Here is a 12,078-nt window from a genome sequence, read left to right on the forward strand (position 1 = left end):
TACTCTACTGCTCTATTATTCTGTTGATGTCCTTGTTTACGACCGATGATATTACTGAAGTACTTTGTAATGAATGAGGGCCTCAAAATGGGGACTGATACATGTGGAGGGAATGGAAACTCCTAGGCTTACAAAGAGCAAATGTTGCAGGTTGAAAATGGTAAAGGGTAAAAAGAAAGTGCTAATCTGCATTGTGAGTATCATTTAATAGATTATGAATACCTCCCCTAGAAAATGAAAGAACATGAATTTATGTTTTCACAGTTTTAATACAGTGTAGTTATGAAGGAGAATCCATTTATTTGGAACATTATATGCACTAATAATATTAAAACAAAAGGTCCCTTTTTTATCTTTGATATGCATATTATTAGTGATTAATTCTATTAATTCTTCAAGCTAAGCACACAAAGAAAGAAGACAAGGCCTGAGCAATAAATCAATCACAATATTTGCCTGAGGAGGATGGTTATCTGCAGTGTATAAACCCAGACCACAAACTGTAGCAGTAAAGAATATCATACATCATTTTTTTTTTAATTGAATAACTTTCTCAATGTATCGACACACAGCATTTTTTTTTTACTTGAATGAGAAGAGGTTAATTGGAAGGTGCTGAGCTGTATGATATGGAATATTTAGCAAAGGGAATTTACAATGACATATACATGAACTCTGCAAACAAGCATTGAAAACAAGACATGGATTGAAGATCATCCACCAACAGAGGGCAGCAGACAGACAGCCATTCTCAGAGCAATTGGGTTTTGGAGGCATAACGCACCATAGCAGCTTCACAGGAGTCAAGATTGTCTCAGCACTCATGCTGGTAATGAACATGGGCTGAATACAACAAAGCCAACAGATAATTTTCTCTACAATCTATAAAGCATATACTTCTTTTCTGCAATCCAAATAATAAATATTGTTATCACTTCTGAAAAAAAAAATTGAATGTCATTCATTTCACATAAAATGTCTTGTCAAAGTGTTGTACTGGTTTGTATGTATACGGGTCTAGGGCAATTACCCCCTGGGCAATTACCCCGGACCCTTCCCTTGGCCCTAATCCTAATCCTGAACCTAATCCTATCCCTAACTCAAACTCCTAACCCTAACCCTAACCCTAATCTTTACTCTAACCTTACCACTAACCAGTATTTAGCCGAGGGGTAATTGCCCACTGGGGTAATTGCCCGGATACGAAAGAATGCAACTGATTGAGATTTTCAAAGAATTGATATCACCTTTTCCATACCATAGATATTTTGAAAGGTAATGAAACTGGTTCTAGTCACCTCAGGGTAAGTCTATCTAACTGCCAACTGGCCAAGAGCTACTGAAAAGTTATCTCTGGCTTGTAATAATTCATGGCACTATTCAATTCATCTTTATCTTTTTTTTTCTTTTTTTTTTACAGCCAGAATCAGCATCTTTCCCTCACACAATTCCTCCAAACAAATTTGCTTACTCAACGTTTTCGTATTACATTCCGCAATCCACCTAACCCCATCTCTTCCTTTTGCTTTTACTGTTTAACTAGTAATGTTTTGACACCTGTAGAGAACACACACAAGTGGCGAGCCGACTTACGTTAATCATGGCGTTGGATGTTATTCTGAACAGCGTCGCTCGCTCGCTGATGCCTTTCAGGCGGGACGTAGCCTGCGCTGGCTCCTCGGTCACCTCCAGCTCGGAGAGCGCTCTCTGCAGTGCGGCCCCGTGCTTTCCTATCAGATCATTGCACGTGTTCAGGTCCTCCAGTTTACTGGTCAGCTGCCTCAGTGTCGTCTGGACCTCGTTTCGGTCAGTTTCTGGTGGTAGCACCTCCTCATCATCATCTGGACGACAAAAGAGTAAAAAGTGACCAAAAAGATTATTTAGAGCTTTTGCATAAGTGATAGGTTTCTGGACTCCATGGGAGAGGAGGGTGTCTTGAATTGACTTTGGCAGGTAATGAATGAAAAGTTGCATTAACATCGGGAGCTAAAGTTGACTTTAAAGATCAGTGTAAAAAGTGACAAGGGTAAGATTGTTTCAAAAGGACCTTTGAATTTGTAAGTGATAAGTTTTAGGAATCCATGGGGGAGGTAGTGTCTTGACTTGACTTTAGCAGGAAATGAATGAAAGCCTCAATTAACATCCAGAGCTGACGATGACATTTTTAAGATCGAATCAATTCAAAATCTAAGAACAAAATTGATATGCTTGCAACGAAAAATGCAGAGTATTCACAGAGAATCTGTACATTGGATATTTTTCAGAATGACCTGGCAGATGAATGTTCCAAAAGATCTTGATCATGATACAATGCTTGAGCAAACTTCCCATTAAAGTTAAATCATTCTGCTGCATCCTAAGTATGCTACAACTATCCCCAAGACTGACATAAGACTAGCTGTTCTAAGCATTGAGTACAATGTTGTTGCCTCATCACAGGATTGCCCAGATGTAAATGGTCTTACAGTCCACTCTGTGTATAATGCCATATTTCATGAGCTTTACATTTAATGGTCATATGCCATATTTCACAAGCGTATATTTCACAAGTCATAACTTGCAAAACAACTTCGCTCTAGAAACTTCGATCGAGAAACTTGAGCGACGGAATCAGAAATAAGTCTGTTCCCTTTAAAGGGAAGAGTGAAGCAACTTGCTACCTTGGAGATGATGTACACTGCACTGTGTCTCAGAAGTAACATTTTGTAATTTAGGAATATAGTCAACTCGTGCAATTTGCAAAGAATAAAGACACAGAAAAAAGTGGTGTACAGAGTAAGCGCTATGTCCAGGAAATTACTGGATCTTTAACTACTCATGCTCTATTACAGTAGCCCAGGAGATAATGTAAATACACTATACAGCTTTCATAATTGTGAGATTATAAACCCCTGCCAAGTCAAGATTAATTAGAAATGGATGGATGAAATGACAGCTTCATTATTAAGATGAGCAATAGGATGTTCAGTGCTGACTTCTGAATAGAAAACAAGTCTGTGTCAGGTTTTTAATTATCTTTATTATGGCAAACATCAGGATGTCTGAAATTAGGCAGGCATAGAAGACATTGATTAGGCAATGCAAAAACTATACATATTAATATTAGTTTGAATGTAACATGTATGATATTAGTTTGAATGTAGCATGTATGATATCAGTTTGAATGTAACATGTACATGCAAAGATGTGATCTACATGTAGGTCCAGCTGTAAGTCATTAGTGAAGGTTCTTGATAAATATAAATTGCTATCAGCATTGAAGTTCCTGCTGAAAATTATTAAATATATGCAGTGTAAGCACTATTAATCTTAAAGCATTTTACATCATGGAGAGGCAATGTATTGTATGTGGTAAATCAGACGTAATATATCTTAATTTGGTGTATTCAAATCTTATAAATATCAAAATGTTTAAGAAAAAGAGACTGAAATTCTTTACCATCAGAAAGCTTATATTAATGCAAGACTCTCCTATTACAGCAGCAACTGATTGCTGTAAAAGTGGATATTTTCGCGCGACTAATTTTTCGCGCTCGGTGGGGCAAGAAGAGTTTCGCGTGTTTTTAATTCCGCGGAATCAAGTCATCAACTGCTGGAACATATGGCAAACAAAAATATTCGCGTGCTTTTATTTTCGCGCTAGTTTCGCGTTGCGCGAAATGCATGAAAATTTCCACTTTTACAGTAATGCATCTTATCTGGATTTCAAAAGGCGAAATGCTTGTTTAGAAAAAGAAGAATTTAATAGCTCATTATTTGGTCTTTATCCACAGATTTGAAGACATCAGCACACAAGGATATAATACTCCAATCAAGTGGCAAACAGATCTCTGGGAAGATGTAAACAAATGTAACCTGCACCAAAGGAAGGACAAGTGTCCATTGTGATCATATCTCCCTCTGAAATTAAGTGGCCGTAACATACTCCATGCAATGCTGACATGGGTTTGAAATCTTGAATGCATAACACAAAACTGGATACATGGGACTGAGCTAGGAGCATATAATTAATGACTGTCAACATTACATTGTACACTGTGACATGTCCACAAGTGAATGGAAGTACAAATATGACATTCAACTGTAATGACGACAGGCATACAGTATTGGGGACAACGGTTACCCGATACACACGCAGTAAGAAATTATGTACAAGGTGCACCTGTTTGCTCTGATGATATGCGAACAATAGCTGACACTATCATGTGTGACATTTGTTTTTCCAATAGAGCAGTCATCCATTATAAACTGATGAAGGGGCTGTGTATCAGAACACTGCAGTGTCAATACATTGGTAATTGCTGGATGAAACCCCTTCTATCATCAAAATGGCAAATGCAGAACACATTTTCAATTTGCAGTGGGGGAAAACAACTATTCAAACCACTTTTCACTGTTACATGAGTACACTGTACTTCAAATTCTAATGCCTAGTCATCTCAGAAAGGGGAAGAGACAGATAAGGCATTGTGCAGTGGCCTTACAATGACAGCAATCACAAAATTCATGCAGTAAAGGTGGTGGTTTCTTCTGTGAAAGGCTTTAGCTTCTTGATTTTTGCTTGAAACATACACTTGTTTGTTCATTACTTGTAGTAGTTCGGTGGTGAATTCTGTCGTTTAGACATAAACTTCTGGTTTAACCAGTTGCTCGTAAACGTTAACACGGCATGGCATGAATTACTGTCTTTGAGGAGTTGCATATCTGATGGCATGGTTTAACAGCAAGTTTCCTTCCATAATGCCAAAGTCTTGTAGAAAAATAAAAACTTCCTTTCCAAACATACAATGCACACATCACATAGGAAAAGGGTCATAGTACTCTGGTGGCTGTGGCACCCAATTTCTTGAATTGCAAAGTCTGGAGCACATAGAGAAAGCACAAGATATCTCCTGAAGATGCTAGTTTGGGCGTAGGCTGTGTGCTACCTCAGCTTTCCCCCTTACGGACTCTTACAAGCCTGTACTGCTCAACATTTCCTCCACTGTACACCAAGCACTATAATCGCTTTTGCATCATCCAATATCAAACAAAAGGCAGTACTTATCCATAGTCTGGAGATGCTGTACTGATCAAAATTGCATGGGTTAAACAATACTCCTCAAAAAAAATTAACAAAACAGGGAATGAAAAAACAGCACTACCTATCCCTGACATGGAAAAGAAGTCCTTGTGTGATTCTGTTAGTGTTAGCATGTTTGTTTGTTTTATGTCTTCCCAGGCGGGTCAATCTTTAACCTGAAAGCTCTCTAGTAATGTCTTTCAGCCGTGAAGCAATAAATCACGGCTAATGCAAGCTTGCAGCATCGTCCCTTTCCAACCTCTCCCCAGTAATCAGTCATCCAAATCTAGCCTACCTTAAAGGGATAGTATAGTTTTGGTTGAGACAGGGATTCATGTTTGAGTTTTTCAAAAGATGATTAGAAACCATTTCAATGAAGTATGAAAGAGCACACAATTCTAAAAGGAATTCTTTTATTTGATGAAAATTGGTTTTGAAATAGTCGAGATATCTAAAAACAAGGTAAAACAAAATGGTCATAATAAAAGGTAGGACCCGCCTTTTATTAGGACGTCTCTAAATTTGGATTATCTCAGTCATTTCGAAACCTATTTTGGTCGAATAAACTTTGAATTCCTCTTAAAATTGTATGCTCTTTAATATTTCACACAAGAAATTTGTAATTATCTCATAAGAAGTTAAAACCTGAATTCCCATCTTAACCAAAACTATACCATCCCTTTAACCACGTCAACTCACAACCATGCATAATTTCTTTTTGTTTTTTGTTGTTTTTGTTTTTGTTTGAAGAAATGTGTTATGACACAGAACCTTATGCAGAATGCATATAGTAAGAGAGACCTTGTTGACATACTGTCCTGGAAGATAACACTTAAACAACTATATATTCTTTTTTTCCTATCTTTCGAATAAAAGTTCACACTACTTTTTAACAAGAGAATAATTAAGAGATTTTTGTGTTGATAATCACAATCTGATTTCTAGAGCTTTTCTGTATTATTCAAAACCCTTGATATGCAGTGTTAAACTCTCACCAATGCAGCATATCAGTAAAGGTAAGAATTTTTCAAATTGTTACTTACATGTACCTTCTACTGTATCCCCCTCCCCCTTGAAACAAAAATACACAAGTAAAATAATCCTATTAACCCTGTACTGACAGAAAACATACACTGTATTACACTGTCCCTAGCATTCCAACTTAACATTCCTTTAAATACACAAAATGACATTGTTCATGCAATGTTAACAACAATACCTGCTAACCCTAATGGTTTCATATCTACAGCCGAAGGGCTGTACAATGGGAAGAATATGAGCTGGCTGTTTCTCACCAATGCCTGCATAATGAGCAGCTTGTCATGAATGCTGCAATGCAGACACTTTAATATCTTTGTCAAAGCGATATGAATTTACGCCGCTGAGATGATACAGACTGAGATTATATCATGTCTCCAGAAAAGTTTGCCCAGATTAGACTTTCAACGAAATGCAACTTGGGTATGGCGGCGCTGACTGCGCAACCATTATTTTGTTTCCCGTTGCCTGAATCAGAGTGCAATGCAAGAAAACTGTACATCTGCATCAATATGCACTGGAATGTGTCTGTCATCATTTGCACCCAGGATAGTAAGTGCAATTATGATACACACATTTTACACGACTGTTTATGCCATATATTTCATGAAGTTTTTATTTTTGTGAATTTCTCAAGTCAGGTGCTCTTTGCAAATTTGAGAAAATGCAAAAAATATTAACTTTAATCCCAACATGAAAGTGACATAGCATCAGTACATGTACATCTCTTCATCCATTGCTGTACTCTACTATCACGAATTTAATCAATCTAAAATGTTGTAAAGTCCTGATTTGAGAAAGATTAGACTTGCTAAAAATGTGGCCATGCATCACAAAGCTGACCAAAAAGTCGCACCCCTTGATTTTACGTGAGGACTCAAAAAAGGTGAATCGGGTCAACTTATTCAATTTTGAGTTTTCCATATTTTCTCCAACAGCTATTCTTCTTCAACAATATGCTTAAGTTTGGGATCATAAAATGAAAGGGAAAGAAGGTTTTCAGCAGTTTTACTACAAATCTTTTTGGGTAGAGTAGTGTGATCAGGTATGTCTTTGAGTCCCCTTTTCATATCTTGAAAAACCTTTGCACACTCTTTATTTTCAACTCTATTAACTTTTGAAAGGATGATGCTACTGCTTTGAAAGTCAACATTAATAATGGACCAAATGTATTGATAGAGCATGCTTAATTTCAGCTTAATCTGATAATCCCTTCATTGTTGTTACTACATTGGTTTACATCCTGTTTTTGTCCCATTCTTCACACACCTAGCAAGGCTTAGTAAAGATTAAGCGCTTGAATAGACCCTGTACTTTAGAGCCTCTTTTCTCAGTTCACACTCATCCAGAGTGTATGCTTTCTTTGCAATATTTAGATAATTTAGGAGAGCCCATTTGAACTGAGTTAGTTTTACACATCATTTTAAAGCTTAGAGTCTGATCTTTCAGAATCTGCCCTTAGCTAAAAATCTGTGTCTGGCGACTTTTGGTTGATCTTGTGGTGCAGGGTCACATATATGGTGCACAGTATTCTTCACAAAGAAAAAAACATATGGGCAATTCCACGGTAACTGACGTTACGCGTAAGGATTTTCATGAAATTGTTTATGTTGTAGTTTTGTGAATGAAAGCACCTGGGGCTTGTAATTAGCATTGATGAATGAGTTCATGAGAATGAAGAAATGGGTGGAAAGTTTTTCTCTCAAACTGCATTTCTTATCACATAGCAAGTGAAAATGTGTCGGTAACTGACGTTACGGAAAAAGGACATGGGAAATTATGGAGTAGATTTAAATGGAAATATCTCATGTCCCTGACTTCTAAACTTTATGTGCTTTATATGGCAATATACCTAGGTTCTTGGGAACAGGTGTGCAAAATAATGTGCACTTTAGATATTTCCTTTTAGCACTATGCCAATTTCAATGAAGGCATGACGGTAACTGACGTTACGTAACTGACGTTACGCTTACATTTGCCATAGGGTTTACACATGGAAAATCATGATTAGGAATAGTTTTGTGATATTTTATAATTCTGACCTTTCAGAGTGATTTGTTTGATATGGAATCATAGCTTGGTTCACCAATTACAAATACCCAAATGAAATGAAACATTAGTCCATTTTCTTTGTGTTTAATGAAAACTTAAAGGGAAACATGTCAGTAACTGACGTTACGTAACTGACGTTACGTAACTGACGTTACACATACTTTTGCTATGGGGTTTACAAAGAACTAACTTATTTAACAGGTTATTATACTGCTGCAGTATACCAGTAACAATCCGAGGCATTTACTTAGCAACAAATTAAAACAAAATCTAAAGGCACAAATGGGGTGGGGCCCTTAGGGGGCAAGCCCCCCCCCATGCCATAGCACAGTTGAGCAAAAATAATGTAAATGCACCAGAGGATATTTCTTGACATTTGTCTTAAGATTGAAATTTTATTCAACAGTTATGATTACACAGAGCCATTTAGATTCAGCAGTTCCAAGTATCTAATATTGACATAGTTTTAAAGGGGTTTTTGGGGGGTTTTTTATGAACAGGAAAGTTTCTATCTAGAGTACCCCACCCATGATGCCCTGCAGTACTACACAAAACACAGATATTTTTGTGTGTGAAAAAAAAAAACATATCTTTCAGGTCATGGGGAAAAACACATACAAATAAAAGTATTTAAGTGAAATCCACTGTGATATATTCTTTCTTCTTGTCTTTATTTTACTCCTTCTCCCTCAAGGCATTGTTAGGGCCACAAATAACAAAATGATCTCCATTATCAATAATGATTTATATGATTAGTGTTACACTTTTAATATTTTTTCTGTAAAGAAGAAGCATGCTTTTTTGGTCAAAGGGGCATTTGTTTATTCCTTGCTTGAAGGAATGTAATTGTTTTTCTTTTCCTTTTCACTGGTATATCAAGGCTTGCAAATACATCCCAGATACCAAGAAATAGGACTTTGCAATGAAAGAATTTTAAGATCAATATAAACGAATCTTCCTGTTCATAATTATCATGTATTACACAAATGTCCCTGCATGAATGAAATAAAGTAATCAACAAATATGAACAGTTTTTTTATTTTACTCTAGAATCACCTCTCACTTTGAGCAACATTATTGTTAAACGTCAGTGTTAGTTTCAAACAGTAATGACAGTACATGCCTTATGTCAGGCCTGCTTATGTGCCATTTCAAGATGTGCCATATTAACTAAACCAAACATATAAGTGCAAGTGAAGAAATATATCTCTTCCTGCATTTGCATTGAGGTAGAAACTTCACTAAGCTTCCAGAAAAAAAAAGAAAAATGCTAGCAAAAGTAGTCATTAGTAAAGATTATGAAACTGTTGGTATACAGCTGTACACAAGCTTTTTAATAGAAAAAGGTGGTTACCATGCAACCACATAATTGATTAGGCCTACAAATTTGGTAGCTTTATCGTCCCGTAGGACTGTGAATGTACTGTATAGTAATTTGAGTGCATTATATATTGCATGTGGTAAACCTAAACTTCCAGATGATTTAACCTTAAACTTGTGCTGAACCGAAAATCAAAAGCTCAAGCCCCCTCCACCAAAAAAAATATAAATAAATAAATAAGATAAAATGAACCACAAAAAATGTATCCATGGACATACAGTGTACCATGGTGATGACATCATTCCCTATCAAAGGGATTGCTGCTCTTTGTTGATAACCTTTGACTTCCCAGGTGTATTGAATGGCCTAAAGTCAAAAAATTTGCCTAAGTTATAATTACTGTCATGGTAACTGACGTTACATACTGGTATATGACGTTTCGGTAACTGACGTTACACATTTTGATGTGTTCATTTGACTCTCCAGTATGCCAAGTATCCTTATTTTCTGGTATTGAAAGGAAGGCATACGGGCATACATTAGAAATCCTAAGTTACATCATACAGCTCACTTTCTTTGATGAATAAAGTTAAAAATTCCTTGTTTTTGGTAACTGACGTTACATCCATCATTGTCAAACTAATTAAAAGTTTTTATGAAATTCTTTAACGCAACCAGCTTTTTCTTTCTATCATGTGGTAAAAGACATGTCTGGTAACTGCATACATATAAAAGATTGTTGTTTAGAGTACTAGTAAAGTGGATATACAGAGGGTAAATTATGTGACAATACACTCTTTCTCACCATTGAGTTATAGGCATATTTTGGCAGCCATTTTGAAAATCAAAATGGCCGCTTTTATTGAAAAAAATACTGATTCTTAAAACTTCAACTCAAGTATTGTCTGAAAATGTATGGTGTTTGAAACAAATATCATTTTGAATTTTCGGCATCTGTGTCCTACATACCGTGGAATTGCCCATATATTTCTTGCAGGCTTTCTATAATGTGAATATTAGTGTGTGTGTCTGTTTGTCTCTCCATCTGTTTGTTTATCTGTCTGTCTGGTTACATCCATGCTTACAAATTTCACAACAATTAGAAATTAAAATCATAACCAGAACCTGAACTAAATTTCCCCCAGAAATATTTTCTAACTATAACCATTGTACGGTTTTTAGGGTCACGGTAGAAGTAGCATACATGTACATACATGTAGCTGTTCTACACTTTAGCCCATAAGACTGAAATACGACTTTAATAGTAGGGTAAGCTGTTTGAAAACTAAATGATAAAAACATTCATAAAGACCAACAGCAGAAGTAATGGGTCCAAACAAGATCTTGCACTAGTCCTAAAGTTATGCTATATCTATAGACAGTTCAATTTAACACACTGAATGTCCAGGAGATGATGACTGTTTGTACAACATAATACAAGTATGATGCTGAAACATCACACCCAAGTCTCCATGCAGAACACTGCATAGCAGTCACATGATACTCTTGAAATAATGTTGTGGGTAGAAAATGCAATCACACTCACTTTGCTTGGAAAAAGGGGGATGCATGAAGTAGATATTCTTTAAATCCCTTCAGGAGGAAGAAATTTTCCTTGCAAGAGCTACCTACTTCCATCCATCTCGCACCCCCACCAAAAAAGGAAAGAAATATGATTTCATGATAATCCGCAGACATCACTTGACGTCAGAGTACGACTGAAGAAATTACTACTGAAGCCAAGGAAAACAAAACAAAAAAAAATTTAAATTCTTTTCATTTTTTTTTTTGGGGGGGGGGCAGTGATAACATCATGAAAATATAAAAATCATTGTACATTTTCTAAAGTATACAATTTAATACATTGAAATGAAATAAAGGTCAGAAGTTCTTTTTTCTAGTGTTCCTTATCATACATGACAATATTATCCAGGAAAGGTGAGGCCAAAATGGCAAATAAAAATGCTGTCACAATGACTATGAATGATGGAAAGAGTTACAAGATGACTTGCTATTTCAATGTGTTCAAAGTTGAAGTGAACCATGCAAACCACAACATGATGTACCGGTACAACTTTGTACATTGTACAATGGCAGTCCTGACTGTCCTAATTGTCCATTTGTGAAGCATTGATCAATGTCACCATTTGGGTCGGCACTACAAAATAACCAAGCATGCTACCTACTTTGGGACCTTTTGGTCAACTTTTGCACCAAATGTGCAAGTGCTGCCATACTGCTGTTCTTTGTTCAGTACTCGCCCTGTACAGGTATACATGCAAAGCCACCTACATGTGTACATCAACAAGTACATACTAGTACACCCAAATTATCATGATCCTGTTTCTGTAGATGATGACACTTGATCACCAAGCTATTGCATTCAGATTTGGGGGGGGGGGGGGAATTGTGCCATTGAAGGATCACATACAAATCGTAATTGTGCATGCACATACAATTGTGCTATTACATGTCATATTTCGCACTTCACTACAGGTACATTTGTACAATGAGAATTACTGCATTGCTGAGGGCCGTGTAAAAGTAGCACTGGTCACCTACTGCTCTAGGCTCTCCCCCTCTCATTCATATGTGAAGAGAAAAT

General features: G+C 36.5%; 1 protein-coding gene across 1 annotated transcript in view; it reads right to left on the reverse strand.

The window, feature by feature from the left end:
* Nucleotides 1-12,078, reverse strand: part of LOC139712271 (oxysterol-binding protein 1-like) — a 108,373-nt gene that overhangs the window by 65,857 nt on the left and 30,438 nt on the right. The window contains exon 3 of the mRNA XM_071624113.1: nucleotides 1,594-1,841. Coding sequence (XP_071480214.1) covers nucleotides 1,594-1,841 — 248 coding nt within the window. The remainder of the gene's footprint in view (nucleotides 1-1,593; nucleotides 1,842-12,078) is intronic.

This window comes from Diadema antillarum, unplaced genomic scaffold, assembly GCF_040938485.1.
Source record: "Diadema antillarum isolate AM-2024a unplaced genomic scaffold, OU_Dant_1.0 scf00000040, whole genome shotgun sequence".
In the NCBI taxonomy this organism is placed as follows: Eukaryota; Metazoa; Echinodermata; class Echinoidea; order Diadematoida; family Diadematidae; genus Diadema; species Diadema antillarum.